The 22,504-nt window shown below is 38.4% G+C and overlaps 1 protein-coding gene across 1 annotated transcript in view; it reads left to right on the plus strand.

Moving 5' to 3' along the window:
- The window catches only part of LOC121900946 (disks large homolog 1-like), a 118,228-nt gene extending 96,032 nt beyond the window's left edge, over positions 1-22,196 (plus strand). Inside the window, exons 17-26 of the mRNA XM_042417538.1 lie at positions 5,741-5,923; positions 9,535-9,598; positions 12,176-12,191; positions 13,608-13,649; positions 14,191-14,241; positions 15,234-15,335; positions 15,962-16,134; positions 16,288-16,397; positions 17,516-17,607; positions 18,522-22,196. Coding sequence (XP_042273472.1) covers positions 5,741-5,923; positions 9,535-9,598; positions 12,176-12,191; positions 13,608-13,649; positions 14,191-14,241; positions 15,234-15,335; positions 15,962-16,134; positions 16,288-16,397; positions 17,516-17,607; positions 18,522-18,628 — 940 coding nt within the window. The 3' untranslated portion in view covers positions 18,629-22,196. The remainder of the gene's footprint in view (positions 1-5,740; positions 5,924-9,534; positions 9,599-12,175; positions 12,192-13,607; positions 13,650-14,190; positions 14,242-15,233; positions 15,336-15,961; positions 16,135-16,287; positions 16,398-17,515; positions 17,608-18,521) is intronic.
- Positions 22,197-22,504: the final 308 nt, after the last annotated feature.

A 22,504-nucleotide genomic window follows, 5' to 3' on the forward strand; every position in this document is an offset into this window, starting at 1 on the left:
CAAAGTTTATTAAAACTGTCGCAGGTCCAAACAACTTCATGCTCAACAATGCACTTCCTTGGGTCGTCAGCAGTACACCCACCAAGTGTGAAGTCGAGTCAGAGCCCTGAAGCCCCGCCCTGCCGTGATGTGATGGTGTTTATATCAAACAGCCCCCGCTGCACTCAGACACAGGGCTGAGCAGCACGCTGTTCACTTGTATATTCAAAGTTTATTAATGGTAAATGTGTCACGTGTCCAAATTGCACCAAATTCAACATTGCATGTCCAGTACCCGCCAAGTGAAGTTGGTTGGATGAATTGCTCTTGAGATATGCAAAGGACACACATACATACAGATAGACAGATTCCTTGCTTTTTAGTTAGATGGACTGCAGTTCCAACTTTCATTCACAGTAGATAGTTCAACAGTAGAGCTTAAGTCTTCTTTTTCAAGTCATTAACACTACGGATGTAATCCCACCTTTGACCACAATGTGGTTTGCAATGGCAGAGTGGCGCTGTCCGTATTTCCACTCGTTGACTCCACAGGCAGAAGAAGCAAATCAACATTGTTTATGAGGTTTTTTTGTATATTTCTCAAGAACTGCTTATCTAACCAACTTCAAATTTGACACTGCACTTCCTTGAGTCCCAAGCAATACAAACGCCAGGTGTGAAGTATATCGGATGAATGGTTTTCAAGATATGCAGAGGACAAACATACATACAGAAACAGACAGACAGAGAGAGATTCCTTGCTTTATAGTTAGATGGTTTCACGTTCACATTTTTCTTATTCCTTTTTCATGTATTAACTATGTAGATACTGCCCAGTAAACAGCAGATTTATGATGGTGGTTTTTCTCAAGAGTAGTAAAGTTTGGTGAAATTTGAAGAAAGATGCGAAGCAAAGAAATGAGCAGCAAAACACATCACGCTTCACTTCTTCCCATGTTTGTTTTTATGTCTGATGACAAAAAAAATCACATAAAATACTTCAAAACTCAGATTTAAGTACAGCTGACATGTACTCTGCATGAAAGGAACATCTGACCTGAACTATGTGCAAGTGGCCTGGAAGGAGAAAGCAGCAGCAGCTGGGACAGAGTCACCTTGAACTACACACACTCTCTCTCTCACACACACACACGCTGACTCACACAGAGAGGAGGGCTGAGGTTGTGTCTGGTCAGGGAGCTAGAGGCCAGAGGTCACATTCAGCCATCTGGGAAATGTAGTCCAACAAGTGTCAGAGATTTATCACACTGACTGGTCATCTGGTTTATCTGACTGACTGAGAAACAGCCTGAATGTCTGACTCATAGTCGCTGTTTTTTGTTTGTCTGTTTTTTTTTCATAGTCTACTGAAATATGATTCTAGTTGATATTAAATTCCATTTCATTTCTTATAGTGTGTCGTATAGTGTGTGATCTCCTTAGCGAATAGCAGATTCAATAGGAAAACACAGGGAAACATGACATTGCAGCTGCTTGCCGTCACCCTTGTTAAATTTTTAAGCAGTCACCCATAGGCATGATTATCATTAGCATAAATTCAGTGAGCACCCACTATTTTTTATTTGTTTTTTTCCCGCTAAAAACGAAGAGAAATGGCTTGTCCACTGCTCATTTGATTAAATTAGAAGAAGTCTGCGTCACAATGTCCACCACCACTTTATGTGATTATTTTATTGTTATGAAAAGCACATTGAACTGCATTTTGATGAAATTGTGCTATATAAACACAATATCCACTTTCCTCTCAGCAGTTTTTCTCTAAACAAAAAGGCTTAGTATGTGGAACGAAACACAACGAAACAAAAATGTTCGTTATATGCCGGGGAGCCTCTTTACCGTCGAGGGCAACAGCAATTTCAAGTTGTTGCACTATATTTTCTCAAAGAGGACCTGGCTGGAGAGAACAAACAGTTGCAGACAAATATTTTACAGCAATAAAATGAAAGCAAAACACAATCAATGTCAGAAGAAGAGCTATGATTTTTTTTTTCTGTGTAACTGCTTTAAGAGTCAATAGTCCAACAGCAAAACAGCAGGTTCAAAGACCAAAACAAAACTGCTCCTTATTGAGTGTCTCACATAAAATATTAAAGCTTAATATTGAGCTTTTGCATAGAGTTTCATAGAAAAATAGCGTACATAAAGGCAGTTTTGCCTTAATTCAGAACAAAACACATCAAACTTAAACCAAGAGAAAAGCTCCAAACGCTTTAGAGATATAACTCTGAAACCCCTTAACAAATATTTGATAAAACTGAGCTCTCTGTACATGACTGTACCGTATCATGATAGATTTAACAAGGAAAATATGCATATATCAGATAATTATCATGACACCCTCTGTAAGTTAAGCAGTTTACGTGCTGAATCTTAATGACAACATTCCTCCGAGTCTACAGTCAAAATCAGGCCATGATCATTTCAAGGTTATGTAAAATAATGTAGTAACCCCCCCCCCCCCCTCCTCCCAACAAGCCACATGATAAATCACTGTCATATGTGAAGCACCTGTATCTGGTTACCACCCATAAGTGATCAATCAGCATAAAAATATTAAGGAGGAAGGCTCGGACTGGCAGCTGATTGGTCGAGCTGAGGTGGATGGTGGCATGATAGATCGCGGTGTCTGGTGCTCTGGGCTGCTGTATGTGTGTGGTCATGCATGCATGTGTGCATGGTAGGATTTTTTTTTTTTTTTTTTTTTTTTTTTTTTACCATATGCATAATTTGTAAGACACGGAATAACCTTTCCTCAGAGGAAATCTCGCTGAGGCGAGGTAACATGTACGACTGTCCTGTGTGTGGAAGGTGTGTGTGTTTGTGCTCTTCTCTGTTCTTCTATCGAGTCATCGTCCTTCTCTCTCCTCATTTTACATCCACTCCACTATTTTAAACACACCGAATGGCCTGATAGCTCTGCATTGTAATTGTATATTTCACTGCTAACACAAAGATCTACGGTACCTGCATAGGCAAGGAAAGAATAAGAAGATAAAGTCACATTCCCTTATAAACTATAGAGTATATTTTTCAAAATATTTCTATTTTAATTTTTAATTTATATATTCCTCTAACATATTTGGACTTTTCTGCTATCCAAGCATTAGAGGTAAAAAGGTTTATAAGAGACTTGATAGTCAGTCTGCTAATGTCCAGGACTTTGAGAATCTGATCAAAGGATTTTTAACAAATAATTGATGCATTAATTCTAGATTGAGGTTTGAGAGCTGAAGGTTGTGTTTCACTGGGCACAAAAAAATGATACTTCTCTCTGCTGTACTGATTTATGGTGTAGATATCAATTTTGAAGCATTTTAAGTAAATGCTTTATGACCTTGGCTTCTTGAAACAGAATATTTTGGTTTCAGATTGCTTTAGGGCTATTTGGAGCACTCTGATAGAGCTGACTGTTCATTTATATGGTATTAGCAAATGTTAGACATACAGTATTGATAAAGAACATCTATCGAATTACTACTAAGCCTGTATAATACATATGTCCATTTATTGCATCCATGTAAGTTTTTTTCCTCATCTGAATCAAGGATTTCGGGATAGAAAGTGTTGCATGATCATACGCAGTAATACTATATGAGTATTGAGTGCAAAGTTAAACTGCAATACAGTTTGGAAAATAAGCTGCTGGCTCTGCAAAAACCAACACTAACTTTGTATTTAATGTTTAAAATTCCGACAGCGCTCACTGGGAAAAGGGCAGTGTAAAATGAGACTACATATTCCTGTTACACACTGCGGTAATTAATATGTTCCTTGACTCGTGTAATTAGATTTCAGAGGTTCCCACATAGGAATTAAAACAACTGTAACACTGAGAACAGGTAATTGATTTAGAGTTACACTTACATACTGCAGCTGTGGCCTTAATAATACTACACACCATCTATCATTGTAACCTGGCAGCTGCAAAAAAAAAAACGATTCAGGGTGTACGGAGCTCTTCAAATGATAGTGCACATGTTTATTTTTATTCTATTTTTTTTCTATAAGTATCAACTGTATGCAATAATAATATTATGAATGAAAAGAAGGTTACTTTTACACTCAAATCTGGCAGCTTCCCTTTACTGCATGTTATGTAAACTCACTAATATAAATGCAGGGTTGCATTTATATAACATATAATAACATAAGTGGCAAGATGGTCTGCCATTAAATGGTAAATGGACACTTCGACATGCAGACTGCAGGAGCCGGGGATCGAACCACTGACCCTCTGACCAGCTTTGCCTCCTGAAACACAGCTGCCTCAGTACTTTCAGCAATCACTTAAGACAGATTTGCACACATCAAAACACTCATACACGACCAAAGATGGAAGACTAAACAAAAACATTATCCATTTAGTTCATATTCAGAGTCAGAAAAACTTTATTGATCCCCTCAGGGAAATTTATATATTATACATTGTCCAAATATATGGTCTCTCTACATTTTCTTAAATTGAATAATAGTTGAAAAACATTTGAAAGGATTCCTTAGAGAGTTACACAGTATGACTATGCACAGTTTATACATCTGCTTTACGTACGTGCATACTGGGTTTTAATATAATATTTCCTTCTGGGACCTTTAACATGCTATCTTTACTATTTAAGCCATCATTCAAATTATTCACTTTATGACAATAGAGAAACATCTCTAAATATCTCATTAAGTTGCTATTTTTGTATATAATATATTTTTAAAAAAACACCACAACTGTAGATTAAAACAAAACTCAGTTTCCTCTGATCTGATGATGACAGTACTCTACTGTACTGTTGACCATGGAGTAGCGTCACTGCAGCAGTTAGCAAAGGTCAAATTCCTTCACAGCTGCATCAAAACAGGATCTGAACTTTTGACCTTGTGGTCATAAGATCACATTTCTATTAGACATCTGTACCCTTAATTACAGTGTTAGTCATTAACAGCAGCTTGTATGAATCCAGTCCAGTGGAGACAGACAGATTGTTTTTGCAGCCAACTTTGACTGTAATGTGCTATGTGGAAATCTTACTTTTATCTAACATCATTAAAACATAAGGTGGTGTTTTTTTTGTTGTTTTTTTTTTTACGGATGTCTGGCTCTCTCTCTTTCTCTCTAGATTTCTCCTTCTCTGTCTCTGTTCTGTTTTATTGATGAAGGCAGTGGGGACTTTAGGGGATGCCTGTTATTTCAGCTCTAGTTCCTTTGCACACACACGCACACACACAGACACACACACACACACACACATTGCTGGCCTACTTTCCCTTTCCCTTTTCCCTCTGGACAGGTTTGGAACTCTGTGGTCACAGAGACAGATCACCGTTCCGACACACACACACGCACTCAGACTCACAACATACATAGAAACATATAAATGTGCACAAACAGACTGACACACACACACACACACAAAGATGTGTATAATTGCAGACACACACAGAAAGGCATATACACACACAGACAAGGTCATGAATTAATAGTGCAGGAAAACAGTCCTCAGCTGTTTCGGCTCTTACTTACTACGACAGCTCTCTGTTTGCCTCTCTGTCTTGTTTTGTCAGGTTATTTAATCTCAAACTGTTTATAAGTAACTATTATAAGTGTCGAGTTGTTGTCAACAGTTGTGAGAAATGTGAAAGATGTCATAACAAAAGTTTGTTCTCTATTTCTTATTTGGAATTAATGTGAAATGTATGGTGAATATTCAAACATTTCTTACTGTGTAATTATTTGTCTCTCTGTCTGCAGAGCGTTGTTCGACTACGATGGGAGCGCGTCAGATCTGAGCGCGCCCAATCAGGCTCTGCCATTTCACTTCGGGGATATCCTCCACGTGAGCAGTGCTGGCGAAGAGGAGTGGTGGCCAGCACGTCACCTCAGCCCCCCACCCCCAAACTGCCCCGAAGTCGGGGTCATCCCCAGCCGCAGGAGGTCAGAGTTTATTGATTCTTATTTCTTAAACAAAATGTTTCTCTTTTTTGAATCGCCCTGTGTGCTGACGACTCTTGGAGGCATAACTTTAAGTAACAATCTGTGGCATTTTCATACAAACTGTTTTAAAAGAGTAACATAACACCCCCTGAATATCTTGTTTATGCTAGCCTCCAGTGGTGCAACATCTCACCTAGTTGCAGTGGTGTACAGGTGTACTGCAGGACCCTGTGACATCACTGTTGGGTATGGTCAGAGGTGACTATCAACCAGAGAGAAAAAAGTAAAACCTCTAAAAATCTCAATCTCTAAAACACAGTTCTGACAGCTCAACCTATTCTACTCCATCTGACTAAAGGCTCCTATATACTTTGTGATTTTAGGTTGTTCCAGACAAAGTTGGCAGTCATGACATAAATGTGGTGAAATCAATCAAAAACAGCAGTACACCGACAGACGATTTAAAGCTTCGGCAACACAGACTGTGTCTAATTCTAACAGTGTCAGAAATTTAGAACCACATTCTTACAATGTGACTGCTTCAGCAACTCATGCCTACAAAACAACCTATCAGGATATGACAGGAAATTATTCAGAATCCACTGGGAGCATAAAGTGACTGCTAAAAACATATTTACCTCAAACTCATGTTGCAAAATCAACAGCTCTCTTTTCCCCGGCTGCGACGTGTCCATACTCATCTGCTCTTCCTTCTTTTGAGTTTTTCTTATGTAGACGTGACAGCACCACGGGCAAAGCTTGTTTATTGCTCGCTATATTCTCAAAACACGAGAGCAGTGCAGATGGATGAAATGAGTCGATGACATGCCTCTGCTTGCATTTGTTTTTTTTTTCTGTTTACATCGTAGCGCTGCGGTTCACCCGGCATTCATCACGCCACCTGACATGCCTCAAAACTGATCGCCACCAAGATTTTATTAGACCTGTCTCACACAGTGTGGCATGCAATAAAAGTGTAAAATGACGTCTATATGTGGCATACTAAACACTAGACCAAACTGTTGATTTCCAAGTGTATGCTGTCACTGTACACTTGAGAAATGTCACTACGATAAAAAACAACATGGTTGTTGTTTTGTGGAAACTGTCAGTGTGCAAAGATTTCAACAGTAATTGGTTTCCATTTACTTTGGTCTGTCATTTTTATGTTGGGCTCAATAACCGCAGGCATCATCGGCACGTTGAATCTGCTGAATTTATGCCTGTAATAGAAATATAGCAATAATCCCTCCTCTCACCTCTCTCTCCCTCCTTGTTTCCTCGGTGGAGGAGGTGACAGACGGATGTTGATAGGTTTCTGAGGTGGGAGGAGGAGGAGCTGATTTAGAACCGTTCGTGGCACCGAGGGAGGTGACGCGGAGGGAGGGAGGGAGGGAGGGAGGGATGTGGAAAGTGATGGAGTGGAAGGAAGGAAAGTGAGGGAGTGTTAAATTGACAGAGAATAAGTGAAAGAGGGATGGAGGGATTAGAGGCAGCAAGAAGTGAGTGGGAGTGAGCAAATAGAACGTGGGAGGGATGGATGTGAAGATTGTCATGGGTTTGGGCGATGGGGTATTAATAGACTGAGGTGTTAGAGTAGAGGTTGGGTGAGAGAATTTGGGCTGTTAGAGGCTGATGCATCAGGGGTAAAAGGAATAACTGTTAAAGTAAAAGGATAATATGACTTCATGTATTATAGACCGAGCTTTTAGAATATGAAGTATAATAGAAGAATACCAGAAGTTATAATATGTGGGATCGTTAGAGGTTGGAGAAATATAAGGTCTGGTGTGAAGAACGTGAAGTTAATTAGTCTTTTGATAAAGGCTGTCATCTGATCTCAATAGATTTCCTGTCTGGCTCACTTGTCCTCCTCCCTCTCTGTCTCTCCTCTCCTCTGCTCCTTTCCTCGCCCTCTCTTCTTCTTCTCTTTTCCTCTCCTTCTCTTCCTTTTTCTCCTTCTTCCCCTCCTCTTTATGCTCAACTGCCTCTCCTTCTTTCTCTTTTACTCCTTTTACTCCTCCTCGTCCTCTCTTCTTTCTGCTCCACCTGCTCCTCCTCTTCTCTCTGCATCATCTCCTTCTCTCCTCTCCTCTCCCCCTCATGCTAGTCTCTTCCTCTGCTCCCCTTTTCTCCACTTCCTCTCCTCTTCCTCCTCTTCTCTTTTCTCTCATCTTCCTCTCCCCTCTTTCTTTCCTCCTCCTCCTCCTCCCCTCCACTCCTCATCCTCATCCCTTCTTCTCCTCCTCTTTCTTCTCCACCTCATCCTCATCCTCTCAGCCTCTTCCCCCTCCTCTCTATCTCATTCCTCTCCTCTCCTCATATCCTTTCCTCCCCTCTGGTCCTCTCCTTTCCTCTCTCCACTCCTCCTTAGATAGAGGAGGAAAGCAGAGGCAGGCTGGGTAGAGAGGAGAGGAGAAGCAAAGACAACTTATTTGCCGAAGCAGAAGTGTAAATGTGCTCATATGAAGGTAGTGTCGGGTTGTAAAGCCTTTCAGAGCCGACTTGTCATCAGGGATTAAAACCAAAGGAGGCCTGCAGTCCAGCATTTTTCCTTTAGTTATTACTGTAATTTTTGCTGTGGACCACAATGCTGCTGGTCTGTGATTTTTTTTTTTTTTTTTTTGGCTGAATTTAGGAGATTAAAAACTGCATTATGCAAGATTTAGTATAAAAATGCATCTGGCTTTTCAACCCAAATTAGAAAATGAGGCTTCAACAGAGGAGCAGGTCCCTTATCTAAGACACTGGATATTCACCTTATTTAAAATTCAAGTGTTGGATGTGACCACCAGCAGGAAATGGCCCTCAAATCTAAATTTAAACTCAGGAGACAAACCTGTCTCATTAGCAGGACCTTGACCAAACCGTCTTTTCTACTTTATGTCCAAACTGTTTTAATCTTGTCTCACTCTCATCCCTTTGCATTTAGTACAAGGTAATCACAGCACATTCAGATTAGCGGATATGAACATGCTATCAAGTTACGTAAGCTGTGGATATTAAAGTCATGAAATTCAATCAGCTCCCTCAGAAATCCCCAAATATCATAGCGCTTCTGAAATATGAAAGAGATTGCCAAAAAAAAACTAAATTCTAACATAATAAGCTGCAAAATAACCTCTTGAGTAAAAGGTTATTATATGATATTTTCTCTTTGATTGTATTTTGAAAAGTGAAAAGATATGAGGGGTTAAAGTAGTTCATTCCAGATGTTTTCAGCTGCATCATGGTGATTCTGTGTTTATGGTCTTCTAGACATGAGACGAGCTTTAGAGGGACTATCCCTCCGCAAATAGAACTGACCACTTAAGCGATGAATAATGTAGGAAGTTGCAGAAGAAAGTCCCAAGATGGATGACTGATATGCTTCTGAAGAACAAATATTTCCCTACATACCTGTTAATAAATATATCCTGCACAAAAGGAACTTCTTTTTAAACTTTGTCTGAAAAACCAACACGTAAATACAGATTCAAACAGAAGCCTCGTTTCAGCTACACTTTTTTGTATTTGCCTCCATCCATGCTCTCTCTGTTCTTTGTTTTGGCGTCTTTTTTTATCTCTTAGCATTTCTCTCAGTCTTTTCTTCTTGTCTTTCCTTCTCACAGGGCAGAGAAGAAGGAGAGGTCGAGGTTAAAGACGGTCAGAGTGTCGAGGTCTCAGGACAGATCGGTGAGTAGCGACTTGTCATATAAACCCTAAAATTAGGACAGATTACATTCCTGTGAAAGTAACACAAAACCTAGGATTACCATAAAGTCTCTGTCACGTTGTTTGTGTGCTTGTTTGATCAGGATAGGCAAACACACAGTTAGAGGAAAAAGTTAACTGTAAACCTTCTGCTTTTAGTTTGAAAAAAAAAATACATCAAATACATCAAACGGCTTTGCAGTCTTATCATCAGTCCGTGCTGTTCAATATAACAGGACAGACACGTCAAAGGAAATAACAAGTCTCCCTTTTCATCCAGAGCGTCGTGAGAATAAAGGTTCTTGCTGGGAAAAAAAAAAGATTAAACATTTATAGGTAGAGTGTTGTTATTCCCCGTGTGTCGTAAATAACACATGTTGGTAAAATTATAACAGCCAAGGGTCAATTAATATTTTCTCACAACTACAACGTGTCGTTTCAAAACACAAGACACTCTCGAGACACTTCTAATAACACAAAACATGAATACCATATGTAATATCAGATTATCAGGTGAACTTCAGTTCTCAGATGAAAATAAATGAGAAGGTGTTAAGATGCTGTTAAAGTAGGTGCAAAGGGAGGTTTGACAATGTGTTATTTGCAATGGAAAGTTGTTTTTTCCACCTGTCCATGTAACTGTTAATGACTGTGTTATTAATCAAATCTAAGTCATCTTAATGTGAGACCACAACAGCTAGTTATGTTAAAGATTAGTTCAATGTGATTTAATCCTATATTTAAAAGGTGTGACCACTAAAGAATTATTTTATTTGTTTGATTAGGGCAAAACAGAAGAACTTTATTTGTATTGTACATTTCATACATAGGGTAATTACAGAGTCGTGATTTCTGTCTCGACTGCAGCCACCTCCAGGGTACATGATGAAGATGTAAAAACTCCAGCAACACGTAGTACAAACAACAACTTTATTGTGAAACCGTAGGGTAATATAAAGTGCTTTCTGTAAGCCATTGAGACTAAAACAACAGAAATAAAATGTCGAAAAACAAACAAACGAATAAAAAACCAAGAAAATAAAATAATGAAATTTGCAGCACAGACCCACAAGTAACTCACTGTTTAATTAAGAACGGTGGTAGACAGATTACTTTATGGTGCTCATTTAAAAGTAATCACTGGAATTTAATCCACAGTATGAGCAGCACAGAAGCTAAAAGCATCTTTAACTTGTTTGATTTGAATCCTGGGAACAATAAGAAGACCTGAGTCAAACAACCTGAGAGGTCAGGTTTGGATAATTTAATAGATTATAAGATACAAATGATACGATTTTACTTTAAGTCCCCTTTATTTAGCATTTATAAGCAATATATAAACAGGTAATAAATGGTTTATGACACACAATAATGTAGTTGTAAGCAGATATAAGTGTGTATTAACGTATTACTGAACAACTTTAACTCCTCTTGGGGGCATCAACAAGTGGAGGCTGGTGTATAAACAGATAATGGAGGACAATGTAGAAAAACACAGATGTAATGATATAAAATATGTCAGTATGGATCTGGTGTGATTATAGATGAGAACTATCAAGTTATTTATTTTAGTGATTTAAAAACGAATTCTTTGCCGGTGTTGAGATCGTTGTCATGACTCAAGCAGCGATGTTCTGAATTAGCTGTAAGTGTCTTGATGGCTTTTTCAGACAGAGATAAAGGTAAAAGGTAATCGTGCTGATATTATGATAGTTATTTCTCTGTTTTATTCGGCAGGTGAACTAGTCAAGGTCCCTGTTGGCGAAGACATTTCTTTCAACTACTCTTTTTTGAATGGTCTTTTTATGAGGAATGAACTATTATACTACTACCACCACTTAAAAATGTCACCTCGCTAACATCACAACATCAAATCTCTTAATAGCGCTAGATTTTAAAAGGTCCTTCTGCATGATGATTTGACAGATTATGAGTGAAATCAACAGATGTTAAATGATGCTGAATGACAGCTATGAGTCGACTAAAAATGTGTTTCATCACATCACGTGTTACTCGGAAAAGTGTAGGTATGTTAACCGTTAATTAAAGACTAATTAAAAGTACACAAACTGATTATTTGTGATCTAGACAGTTCTAGTCTGAGTTCACAGGCGAGGCGACGACGTGACTTTAATCACACCTCTAAAAGCGCGATGATGAGAGACGAGACACGAGTCTAATGCGAGCTATTGATATCATTGTGTTGTCAGCTCTCTTTCTCACTCCCTCTCTGTTTTCCTCACACTATGCGAATCAGCAACTCTTCATTCAGCAACTCTGCATGGTGAAGACCTGATAATTAAAAGCGATCGCACACACACACACACACACACACACACACACACACACCATATCCCCTGGCTCTGTGCTTTGAGAGACACTGCAATTAGTCTTGTTCTCTCTCTCTGAGTCTTGTGTGTGTAAAGAATAGAGATCCCATGGGCTTTCAAATAGGGCTTCTGCTGATAAAAGTCAAGATACTGTTGCGATCATTTTCGATACGATGATTAATACCCTCTCTCTCTCTCTCTCTCTCTCTCTCTCTGTCCCTTTGTGCAGGATCAGGATGATAAAGGTAGGTATTCTCTCCGTCAGTGACATCTGCTGGTCAGTGTATGTAACTCCAGCTCCTAGAAAAACCATTTCACCTCCACCCTGATCGTCTCTCTTTATATCCTCCTTCAAACTCTTCCTCCTCCTCCTCCTCAGTTCTCCTCCTAGATGGAGAAAGAGGAGCAAGATGGAGAGTTGGGGGAGGAGGATGTACTGAAATGGATTCTGTAAAGTTTGAATTCATAACGCTTCTGTCTGGGATAGTTCAGTTCAATCAGTTCATCATATAAAAACATACATTTGTATTGACATAATTGTCAGACAAAGGAAGGGTGATGTCACATACCATCACAACAAATACAATCTGAAGAAACAGCTCCAGTCTAATGTGTAGATTTTCCTTTTTGAATCACCTCCAAAATTCATTAAAAAAAGCTGTTTTTGGTGAAATGTTACATGTTACTAGACATACATTAATTTGCTAACATGGTGCAGTTCAGTGGCTCGGTCCTGGCTGAGCTTCGGTTTCCTCTAACAGTCCAAAGACATGCAGGCTGTACTAAACGGTCAAAAGTATGTGAGCACATCTGTCAACACATATTTTGTTGTACTTGTGGTCCGGGGGCTGTTTTCATGGTTCTGGATAAGCCTTGTATTATTCAAGGGAAAGCTTAATCCTGTAGCATACAATTATATTTTAGACAATAGTTTGCTTCCAACTTTGTGGCGACGGTTTGGGGAGGACCCTTAACTGTTTCAACATGACAGCGCCACTGTAAACAAAGTGAGGTCTACTACAGGGTGAAGGTGTCTTTGGAGCTTGACCTGTGTTAGGGGCTAAAAATCATATTTCAGCCTCTGCTGCTTTGTTTTTTAAAACTTCATTTTTTAATCTGTATTACATGTCTCCCATCTTGTGGGAGCAATACTAAATCACTGGAGTGTCCCTTTAAAATTCATTTATTACACTGGAGAAAGTAAAATGTTTCAAGCCCAAACTGGGTTTTTGTCAGGTACAGAGGAATCCTGTGGCCATTGTTGTACTTGAGTAATGAAGTAGAAATTTAAAAGAGAGGAATTAACGGCATTACGAGGCTGTAACAATCCGGTGTCCACATACTTTTGGCCATACAGTGTAGGTTTTGTTAGGTGTTGTACAATGCATGCTGGATACGCTCCAGCCTCCAAATACAGAACATGGATGGAAGAACGATATTGTGTGGTGGATGCTTTCTCTAATTAAGTGTGTTAGTAATTTTGTGTATAAAAAGGATGTGTGTATGTGTGTGTGTGTGTGTGTGTGTGTGTGTGTGTGTGTGTGTGTGTGTGTGTGTGTGTGTGTGTGTGTGTGTGTGTCAGTGTGTGATTGTCTGTCTGTCTGTCTATGTGCTTCTGTATGTGTGTGTGTTGCTGACTCTGACCTGTCTTGTCCTTCCAGAGCTGGTAACCTCTGGCACCAGCGATAGTGAGAGTAGTTCCTGTAAGTCTAGACCCTCTTCTCTCTCTCTCTCTCTCTCACTCTCTCTCCCTCCCTCTCTCTCTCTCTCTCTCTCTCTCTCTATCTCTCTCTCTGTCTCTCTCTCTCTCTCTCTCTCTCTCTCTCTCTCTCTCTCTCTCTATCTCTCTCTCTCTCTCACTCTCCGACACTACTCATTCTACTTCTTGCTCATTTTTAATTTTATTTTCAAACCTCAGCCACCTGAAGTTGCTGCCGGTTTGCGTGTGTGTGTGCGTGTTTCACTGTGTGTGCTTGTTTGTGTTTGTGTGTTGTGATTATTGTATTTTTATGTGCATGTGAGTGTTCCTGTGTGTGTGTGTGTGTGTGTGTGTGTGTGTGTGTGTGTGTGTGTGTGTGTGTGTGTGTGTGTGTGTGTGTGTGCGCAGGTTACCTTTCTCAGCTTTTCCAGAGCTGTTGAAGAAGTGTAGTCGAAAAGTAGAAAAGGGTAAGGGTGTGTGTTGTTGTCGATAATCCCACCTACTTTGCCTCTAAATGTGTCTATGATTTCTGTTTATCCAATCAGCTGGCCAGGAGGAGATCTTCCTTACCTACCAACCAGTCATGCAACAGGAAGGTCAGTGTTTAACTCCAAATCCTCATTTTATTTTAGTTTCTTAAGAATCATTTGTTTTTCACCAGCATGCAGCATATACTGATATTGAGAATAAAACACAACATACCTTAAGTTATGTATGGAAACTTACCTTTAATTTATAATAGCTGATTACAAAAAAGTAAGGTGTTGTACAATGCATGCATTTAAATCAATTGAACTGCTGGTAGGTTTGTCATTACAAATTCATGCTGTGCAGCAAAACTTACAGAAAAACCCACAAAGCTTTATTTTCAATTCTAGATAGAGATCCCAAACTTTCCAAAGATACCCATTATCATTAGTGTATCAATCAATGTAAACATGATATGTCTTGAATGAAGTGTTCAACCAAGCTAATACAAAATATTTAATAGTCTAATCTTAGAATTAGATGATTTTTCCAACCTTAAATCTGAAGTAATTTATTTTTTGGCCATTTGGGGGCAGCAAAACAAGCTGTAAACACATCACTGATGTTGTATCACTAATAAAGTTGTTATGGTTAAGTTGTGTTGGTCAAGCTGGTTATGTTATGTTAGCCAGCAGCTGCAATTTTACACATCCAGCAGAAATGAAAATCAACATTTATTTGCAATTGTATTTCTATCTTCCTGATTAATGTAAGTCTAATATTCATTCTCCTTTTAGCTCTGTTTTGGTCTCCACCAAATCCTGAGTGAAAATATCTTGCTCTTTAGCTGCTAAATGCTCCTCTGTGTCCACCAGCTAGTCGCTAACTTTGTCTGGGTGATAGTTATCTGTGAGTTTTTGTCACTACGAGCGACATGTTTCACATTACAAAAATATAAAATATCAATTAGTGCAGGATTAAAGCTGCTTAAACAAAAGATGAAAACTGGATGTTAAGGGGTTAATTAGTTTATATTTTCAAATGTCAGCATTGCTTAATTCGACTTAGTTTGTTTCTTGTGTGTGTGTGTATCAACCTGGTTTTGTTTGTTATTTCCCAGTTAATTACACGCGGCCAGTCATCATTCTTGGACCAATGAAAGATCGAGTCAACGATGACCTCATCTCCGAGTTCCCTGACAAGTTTGGCTCCTGTGTCCCACGTGAGTGTTTGAACTTCAGTATGCTTTCCAATAGTGACATCTGAAAGACACTAAAAGATGCTGGAACTCATATAAAATCATGTTTATGATACCGTAAGGAACACTGACACATCAGCTTAAAATGATGGTGTGTTTTGTCATATCCTTTTCAGTACATTTTTATGAACTCAGTGGGAGTCGACGTTTAGCTATTATGAAAGGAGATTATATGAGGACAGACATCCCATGAAAGTAATATGAAGTGATGACTTGCTTGATAAGCAGCTTGAAAATAGAAACTGTAAAATGGTGGCCGAGAGAGGCCATGAATTAAAAATCTGAATAAGATGTCATTCTCTTTAAAAAGTTCAAAGTTTAAAACCCGAAAAATCTTGAAAAAAAATGCCTTAAAAGTTTCTTTCACCCAATCTGCAAAAAAGTGAGCTGAAACAACACCATCTGTACCTATTTACTATAGTATATAGATGAATTTGGTATGAAGATACATATATACACTCTGTTAATTTACCTGTAAATAATACTTGAATTTGATCTGGAATTTAAACTGTTACAGAGTTTGCTTTGTGTGTATAATCAGCGATGCTGTTTTAAACAAAGCTTTCTATGTATACGTCTGTGCGCCTCAGATACAACGCGGCCGCGGCGAGACTACGAGGTGGACGGCAGAGATTATCACTTCATGTCCTCCAGAGAACTCATGGAGCAAGAGATCCAGGAACACAAGTTCATCGAGGCTGGACAGTATAACAACCATCTGTATGGAACCAGCATACAGTCTGTCAAAGAAGTCGCTGACAAGGTGAGACATACACACACAAAGACATGATGAGTGGAAGAGAGAACACGAGGAGAGAGGAGATACAATACAGTGGGCAAAGGAAACAGAGAGGAGTGATCGATGGAGGGTTGATGAGGACGGGATGCGCTGTCTCACTATCTGTCTCTCTCTCAGGGTAAACACTGTATACTGGATGTATCAGGGAATGCGATAAAGCGTCTCCAGATGGCAGGCCTCCATCCCATTGCTATCTTCATTAGACCAAGCAATGTCAACAACATCCTGTAAGTAAAAATGAATAAACTACATATACAACATCCTGTATGTGTCAATGGCAGAATCCTGACAATAGGATCAACAATATCATACAACTTCAGCAAGATTATTGTTAGAAATACTTGTAAATAACTGTATTTTGCTGTATTTAATTCGCTAAGGATAAGCAGCTCTATAGTTTCTTTGCAGTATGTTTAATTAGAAACAATAATAACTGCAGTCAGCTCTGCTTGTGATTGGTTAAAATGTTCAATAAGCTGCCTAGAGAGCACACATGTCTGCTAAACATGCTTATCATGCTTTTTGCAGTATGTTTTATGTGTTTTTTTGTCAATGTTTCATCTTTGTGAAATGGACTACAGAGATTTATTGATGCATGTGTCAACTATATTCTTGAAGTCTATAGTTTAAGAAGCCATTTTCAAGACAGGGCCACACTTACAATTAGAAACATGATATCTTAAAATAAACAATATACACTATGAAAATAAAATACTGCCCACAATGATTTGCAAGTAACAAATTCTACATCATTTAAAGTTATAGTGTCTAAGATTGATTTGGTGACACCTGTGGTTTTCATGGTAAGTGTGGTTTAATACTACAGCAAACATTTGTTGAGCAACTTTCTTTGTTAGAAATACAACAGAAGAGCAGCTGGTGCGCCTGTTTACAGCGCAGCCAAACAAACTCACTCATCCACTGTCAAAAAATACAGAAAAATGACTGTGTCTTATTTTGTTGACATGAAAGCCACCAAATGTTTCTCCAGTTTAACTCACGCTCGTTGAACATGCTTGTCATTATTACTATCAAAAGAATAAATAACAACCTGCAAGTGACAAACAGAAGCTTCTGAGCAACTTTAGAGTGACACTGAAGCAGGCTGTAGCAATTAAAATGACAAATCCTTCTGTTATGTTGTTATGTATAATGAAATATTGTCTCTCATGTTGGCACTTTTGTTCTTTCTCAAGTTTGATAATGACAAAATATATTGACAGCACTCAGAATTACTATGAAGTATGTGTAGACAGTTAGTTTGATGCAAGTTTAGATTCATGTAATAGAAGTTTTACATTATTGTCCTGCACCCTGACATTGAAACTCTTGTCTGTGTCCGCAGAGAGATGAACAAGCGGTTTACTGAGGAGCAGGCGAGGAAGACTTACGACAGAGCTGTCAAACTGGAGCAGGAGTTCACAGAGTACTTCACCGGTTAGTTATGAGAAAGCACACACGTGAACTGTATATACACAAGCTGACGCTGCTTTACCACATGCACATGAAGCCATTAATGGTCTGATGATTTTTCTATGATGGAAACAAGTGCAAACAGAAGCTGCAGTTTTTTTTTTTTTTGACAGTTCATGACTTAAAGATATCTGGAAGTATTCCACTACAACTCTAATGTAAACAAAAGCAGCAACATTTTTATAAAAAAGGTTTGGCTGCATTATTAAGTATATTTTGCTCTATCAACATACTGTATATCATGGGGTGCCCATTTAGCCTTGGAGTTAAGTAACCCTCCCCTTATTTCCTATCATCTCCCAACTGTATGCTATCTAATAAAAACATAAAATCAGCCAAAATATATATTATATATAACAATACTGAAATTGTTTTCAAAATAAGATATACAATAATGAAACTGATGTACAAAGCAATAATCTGTGTTTCACTGTTACGCATTACATCAGTCAAAACTCTTCACATGTGACGAATATATACTCTAAAGCATTCTTTACATATTAAATTGCAGTTTGCTTGAAATCACTCATTTATATCCTTTGTAGAATGATAACATGGTCATTATCATGTACTATTTTTGTTAAGCGAGCCAATCAAAAGTGATTCAGAAAGTGGCACATTGTGTTTTCACAAGGCAGACATCATGTTTGGTGTAAAAAAAATTTGACAGACTTAACTGAAAGGTTAGTTCTCCTTTTATGGAGATTTTGATTAAGGTTTATTTTTGTGCACACAGTGTTTTACCTGTATTTTTTTTTTTTTTTTGTAATTTCTCTTTGGAGAGAAGTGAAGAAATATAATTATTAATATATAATATATATTAATAAAATATAATTACTAATTATTTTTTATGACTCTCTCTCTCTGTCTCTCTGCAGCTATAGTCCAGGGCTCATCTCTAGAGGAAGTGTATTCGCAGGTGAAGCAGATCATTGATGAGCAGTCTGGTCCATACATCTGGGTGCCCACCAAGGAGCGGCTCTGAATAAACACACACATATTACATGTTCACACACACACACACACACACTCACACATTACATTTTCAACACTTCCCACTTCTCTAATTTTCTATTATCAGCCTGCTTCCTCTCTCTCTTTTTTCTCTTTCTCTCTCTCTCTTTTACACACATAGAGGTTCACACACACACACACATATTTTACACACATAAGCACATAAAGTCGGACGAGGCTGGGACTATCTGGGACTGCTACTTCCTGAAGTGGGAGGAGCTCATGTCTGTCCAGCAGCCTATCGGTGGATCTTCCTACAGCTCAGTTCCTTAATGTTTAAGGAGGTGGTTCAAATCAAGGCGACATGTACCATCATCTGATTTGATTTCATTATTGTTCTTATTATTGTTGTTGTCGTTGTTGTTTTCATATTAACGAAGGGTAATGCATTCATGTATGGGTTTGTAATGATAATATTGTCACCAAGAGGCAGACTTTTGCACGCTGTAGCTTTAAGAGCATGTTTTTGGGACAAAATCTTGATCTCCTTCCATGTCTGTCTGTCTGTCTTTCCTCATGGCATTGCTCCTGTTTAGAGTCTCTCTTGCTCTGTCTTTTTCTGTCTTTTCTCTTACATCCCATCACACCCTCTTTACATTACCGACAGGCTTTAAATATAAGGTGAAAGTTTAACAATGTGCCCTGGCATTTTGGCATCAAAGGTCAAAATGGAACTATAGTACAAACACTGTTTAGGAATATAGCAAGAAAATAATCATAAGCAATTTAGGATTTTTGTAATTGAGACACCTGCTTTCTTGTAACAAGCAGAAATTCTCACTCAAAACTGAAATAGAAAACTAAATTAGATTTCATTAAATTACATAAAGTGTAGAATATTCTAGCACAATTTTGTTTATCGTATATCAACATTAAAATGGTGGTAGAGTGTAGTTGGAGCCTTGGACCTGTATTTATCAAATTTCTGAGAATTACACTTAAGAAAAATCTTAAAAGCTGATTTACGAGTAACAAAACGTCATCACTAAAAGTAAAGATGAAGACACATTTATCAAATTATCATTCTTACTTATTGTAAAGAGTAAGAGTGACCTTTAAAAGCAGCTCTCAAGTGATCACATGATTAATTACATGTCTGAACAGAGCAGGACCAGCCAATCAGAGACAAGGATATACCCCTACACCTGCCACATTTTTCAGTCTTCCTGTGATATTTAATTCTGCAATATTTAATTTTTAAAATGTTCATTTTATTTGTGTGAATTCCTTAATATCTCCAGTAACAATTAACATATGAAATTAACAACAATCTAATATATTTATAATGTATAAACGATGATGGGCATGCATGGAAAGTGATTGTTACTGGAATCAATTCTTGTTTGCACCCCTGAAAAACAAAAAAAGACATCCTATGAAATGAAAATAATGGGCTTAAACTACCCTATTTTGAATTATACATTTTGGTTCAGGTAATGTATTACTCATCATGACCAAATCATTGTATTTTTGTACAACCGCACAAAGTATTTCTGTACTACAGTTTACATTTAATGTTATTTATACAGTAGCTTTTATCCTTAAATTAGCAAATAGAAACGGAATAACTGATTGGTACTTTTATCTTTCACTTAAGTCCAAAATGTCTCTTTCAGCAGTTTGATAAATACAGGCCCAGAATCTCAGTTTAAGAAACTCGGGTCTGAATCCCCCGAGTCTTCGTCCCTACAAGGGCTTCTCTGCCTTCCCTCCTCTTCTTCCTCTTCCTCCTCTTCATCTCATGCCTTCATCTCTCTCGTCCTCTCCTCTTTCACGTTCACAGTGTGACATTTGTCGAGCACTCCCAGCATAAAGCTGTGTATCATCTTCTTCATCAACACTATCATCACGATCATAATCATCAGCATCATAGCTTTCCTTCTTACTGTAGTTGCACTAATGAGGGCTTGTTTCTTAAAAGCATCTTAGCGTGACAGAGCTGATACCGTCCCAGTGTTTCTGGTATATGGACATGTGACACATTCGCTTTTCTTTCAGCTAATTCAGTGATTATCATGCTGGTTTGAAAGAGTTAAAGAGGTCAGGGAACACTTTTTAGTAAAAATGTATTTGCAGTTATCTCATATTCTGTATGTCATGCTATTGTGGAGTATTTAAAGACATGAGGTGAACTCCGTCAGGACTGACTAATCAACTGCATTGGCTCTTTTTGAGTTTTTCATGCTGGTTACCAGTATATAACTTTGAGCCTTCAGTGCCAGTGTGCATACACGACACCTGGAACTAGACACATTTGTGACCTCAGCTATCTGTATGTGACTCTGTGGTTTGGTCGCATACCTTTGGGGGAAAATCAAAACATTATATTTTTACCTATTGTCCACCAACAAGTTTTATTTTCAAAGGTATTTTCATGATCCCACAGATGTGTACTGTCGGCCCAGGAAGTTAAAACGTTTGGCCGAGGCTTAACCAACATTCACTAATCACTATATTATATTTCCACAACCACGGTGGACTTTAAGGTACAATGTGGAGTTTTTGACCACTAGCAGCGCCATGGAGCAATGTTTTCACAAGTGGGACCCTGTTTTATTGGTATAACGCAAATGCACAAGAACAAGATCGAACTCACATCTTGACTTCGGTCTCAGGATGTATCACTGATCGACAGTTGGTGGCTGATGTTCTTTGGGTCTTTGCATTTACACGTGGTATTAAAATTTTGTACATTTTCTCAGTTGTGCCCACATTGTGATCGGATCTCAATATGCACATTTGTTAGGCAGAGCCGGTGGACTTGTCAACATACAGGTCGCATCCCAATCGCCTTTCAATCACAATGCATTTGGAGCGCATTGATGTGCTTTTACTTATCCAGATAATGTATCCAGATACAGATAGCATCTGTGAGATCTTGAAAATACATTTAAACATGCAACTCTCTGTTGGATAACAGGTAAAAATGTTAAAAATGAAAAATGTTCCTCTAAGTTTTGCGTAGGGAACTCTCTCACATACTGAGTGCTGACATCATGATTTGGGCTAACCTAAAACACAACAAGGATCTCTGTTGTCAACCGTAACATTTGAGCTACGAAGATGCTTTTGGTAACACAGCCCCTGTATGGACCTTGTCAGCCACCCTCTTCCCATCTCCACCTTCAACCCCGAGGCGACTGCTCCAAGCTGACTGGAGACCAGAGACACACAGAGAAGCCTGTTCTGCTAACAGAGTAGCTCTTAGACCCAAATGATAAATAGTTTTGACTACATGTGTATTGAAAGCTTTAATATGTCCCACTCCTCACAGAATATTCAGCTGAATTATATTTGTTTCCATCGATAATCTTCTGTGAAGTGAGTAGACAAGTGGTGTTTGTCAGTTAACAGAACTGGACTCTCTGTATGACTCTGGCTGTGTGTCGTAGCCAGGGGACCATGCCACTGTCTGTTAGAGTAAAGCACCGATGCAAAGAATCTATTACAGAGATGGATCTATATCTAACATATTATAATATTTATCCCTGCTCTAACTGCCTATTTTGGTACAAAAAAAATAAAAGTCTTTATTGAGATTTACTGAAATCCCTCTTCTGATGACCAGAGATGATTATTCTTGTTTGCGTTGTGGAATGTGAATGAATGTGAATATACTATAATAACTGTAAATATGAATATATTTTCCTTTACTTCCACCTCTACTGCCAGTTTGTAGTGGTCTCTATTGATGTCTGATGTTGTTCTCTTCAGCAGTGACAACCAGATTCACAGTCGAGATGGCGAAGAACCCGCTCACTCCATATTTAAAATTAAAGATACCATCTCAAGATCCAAAATACACAAACAAAACATTGAAGTTCCAAATACAAAATTAAGTGGAAAA

Source organism: Thunnus maccoyii, chromosome 7, assembly GCF_910596095.1.
Source record: "Thunnus maccoyii chromosome 7, fThuMac1.1, whole genome shotgun sequence".
Taxonomy (NCBI): Eukaryota; Metazoa; Chordata; class Actinopteri; order Scombriformes; family Scombridae; genus Thunnus; species Thunnus maccoyii.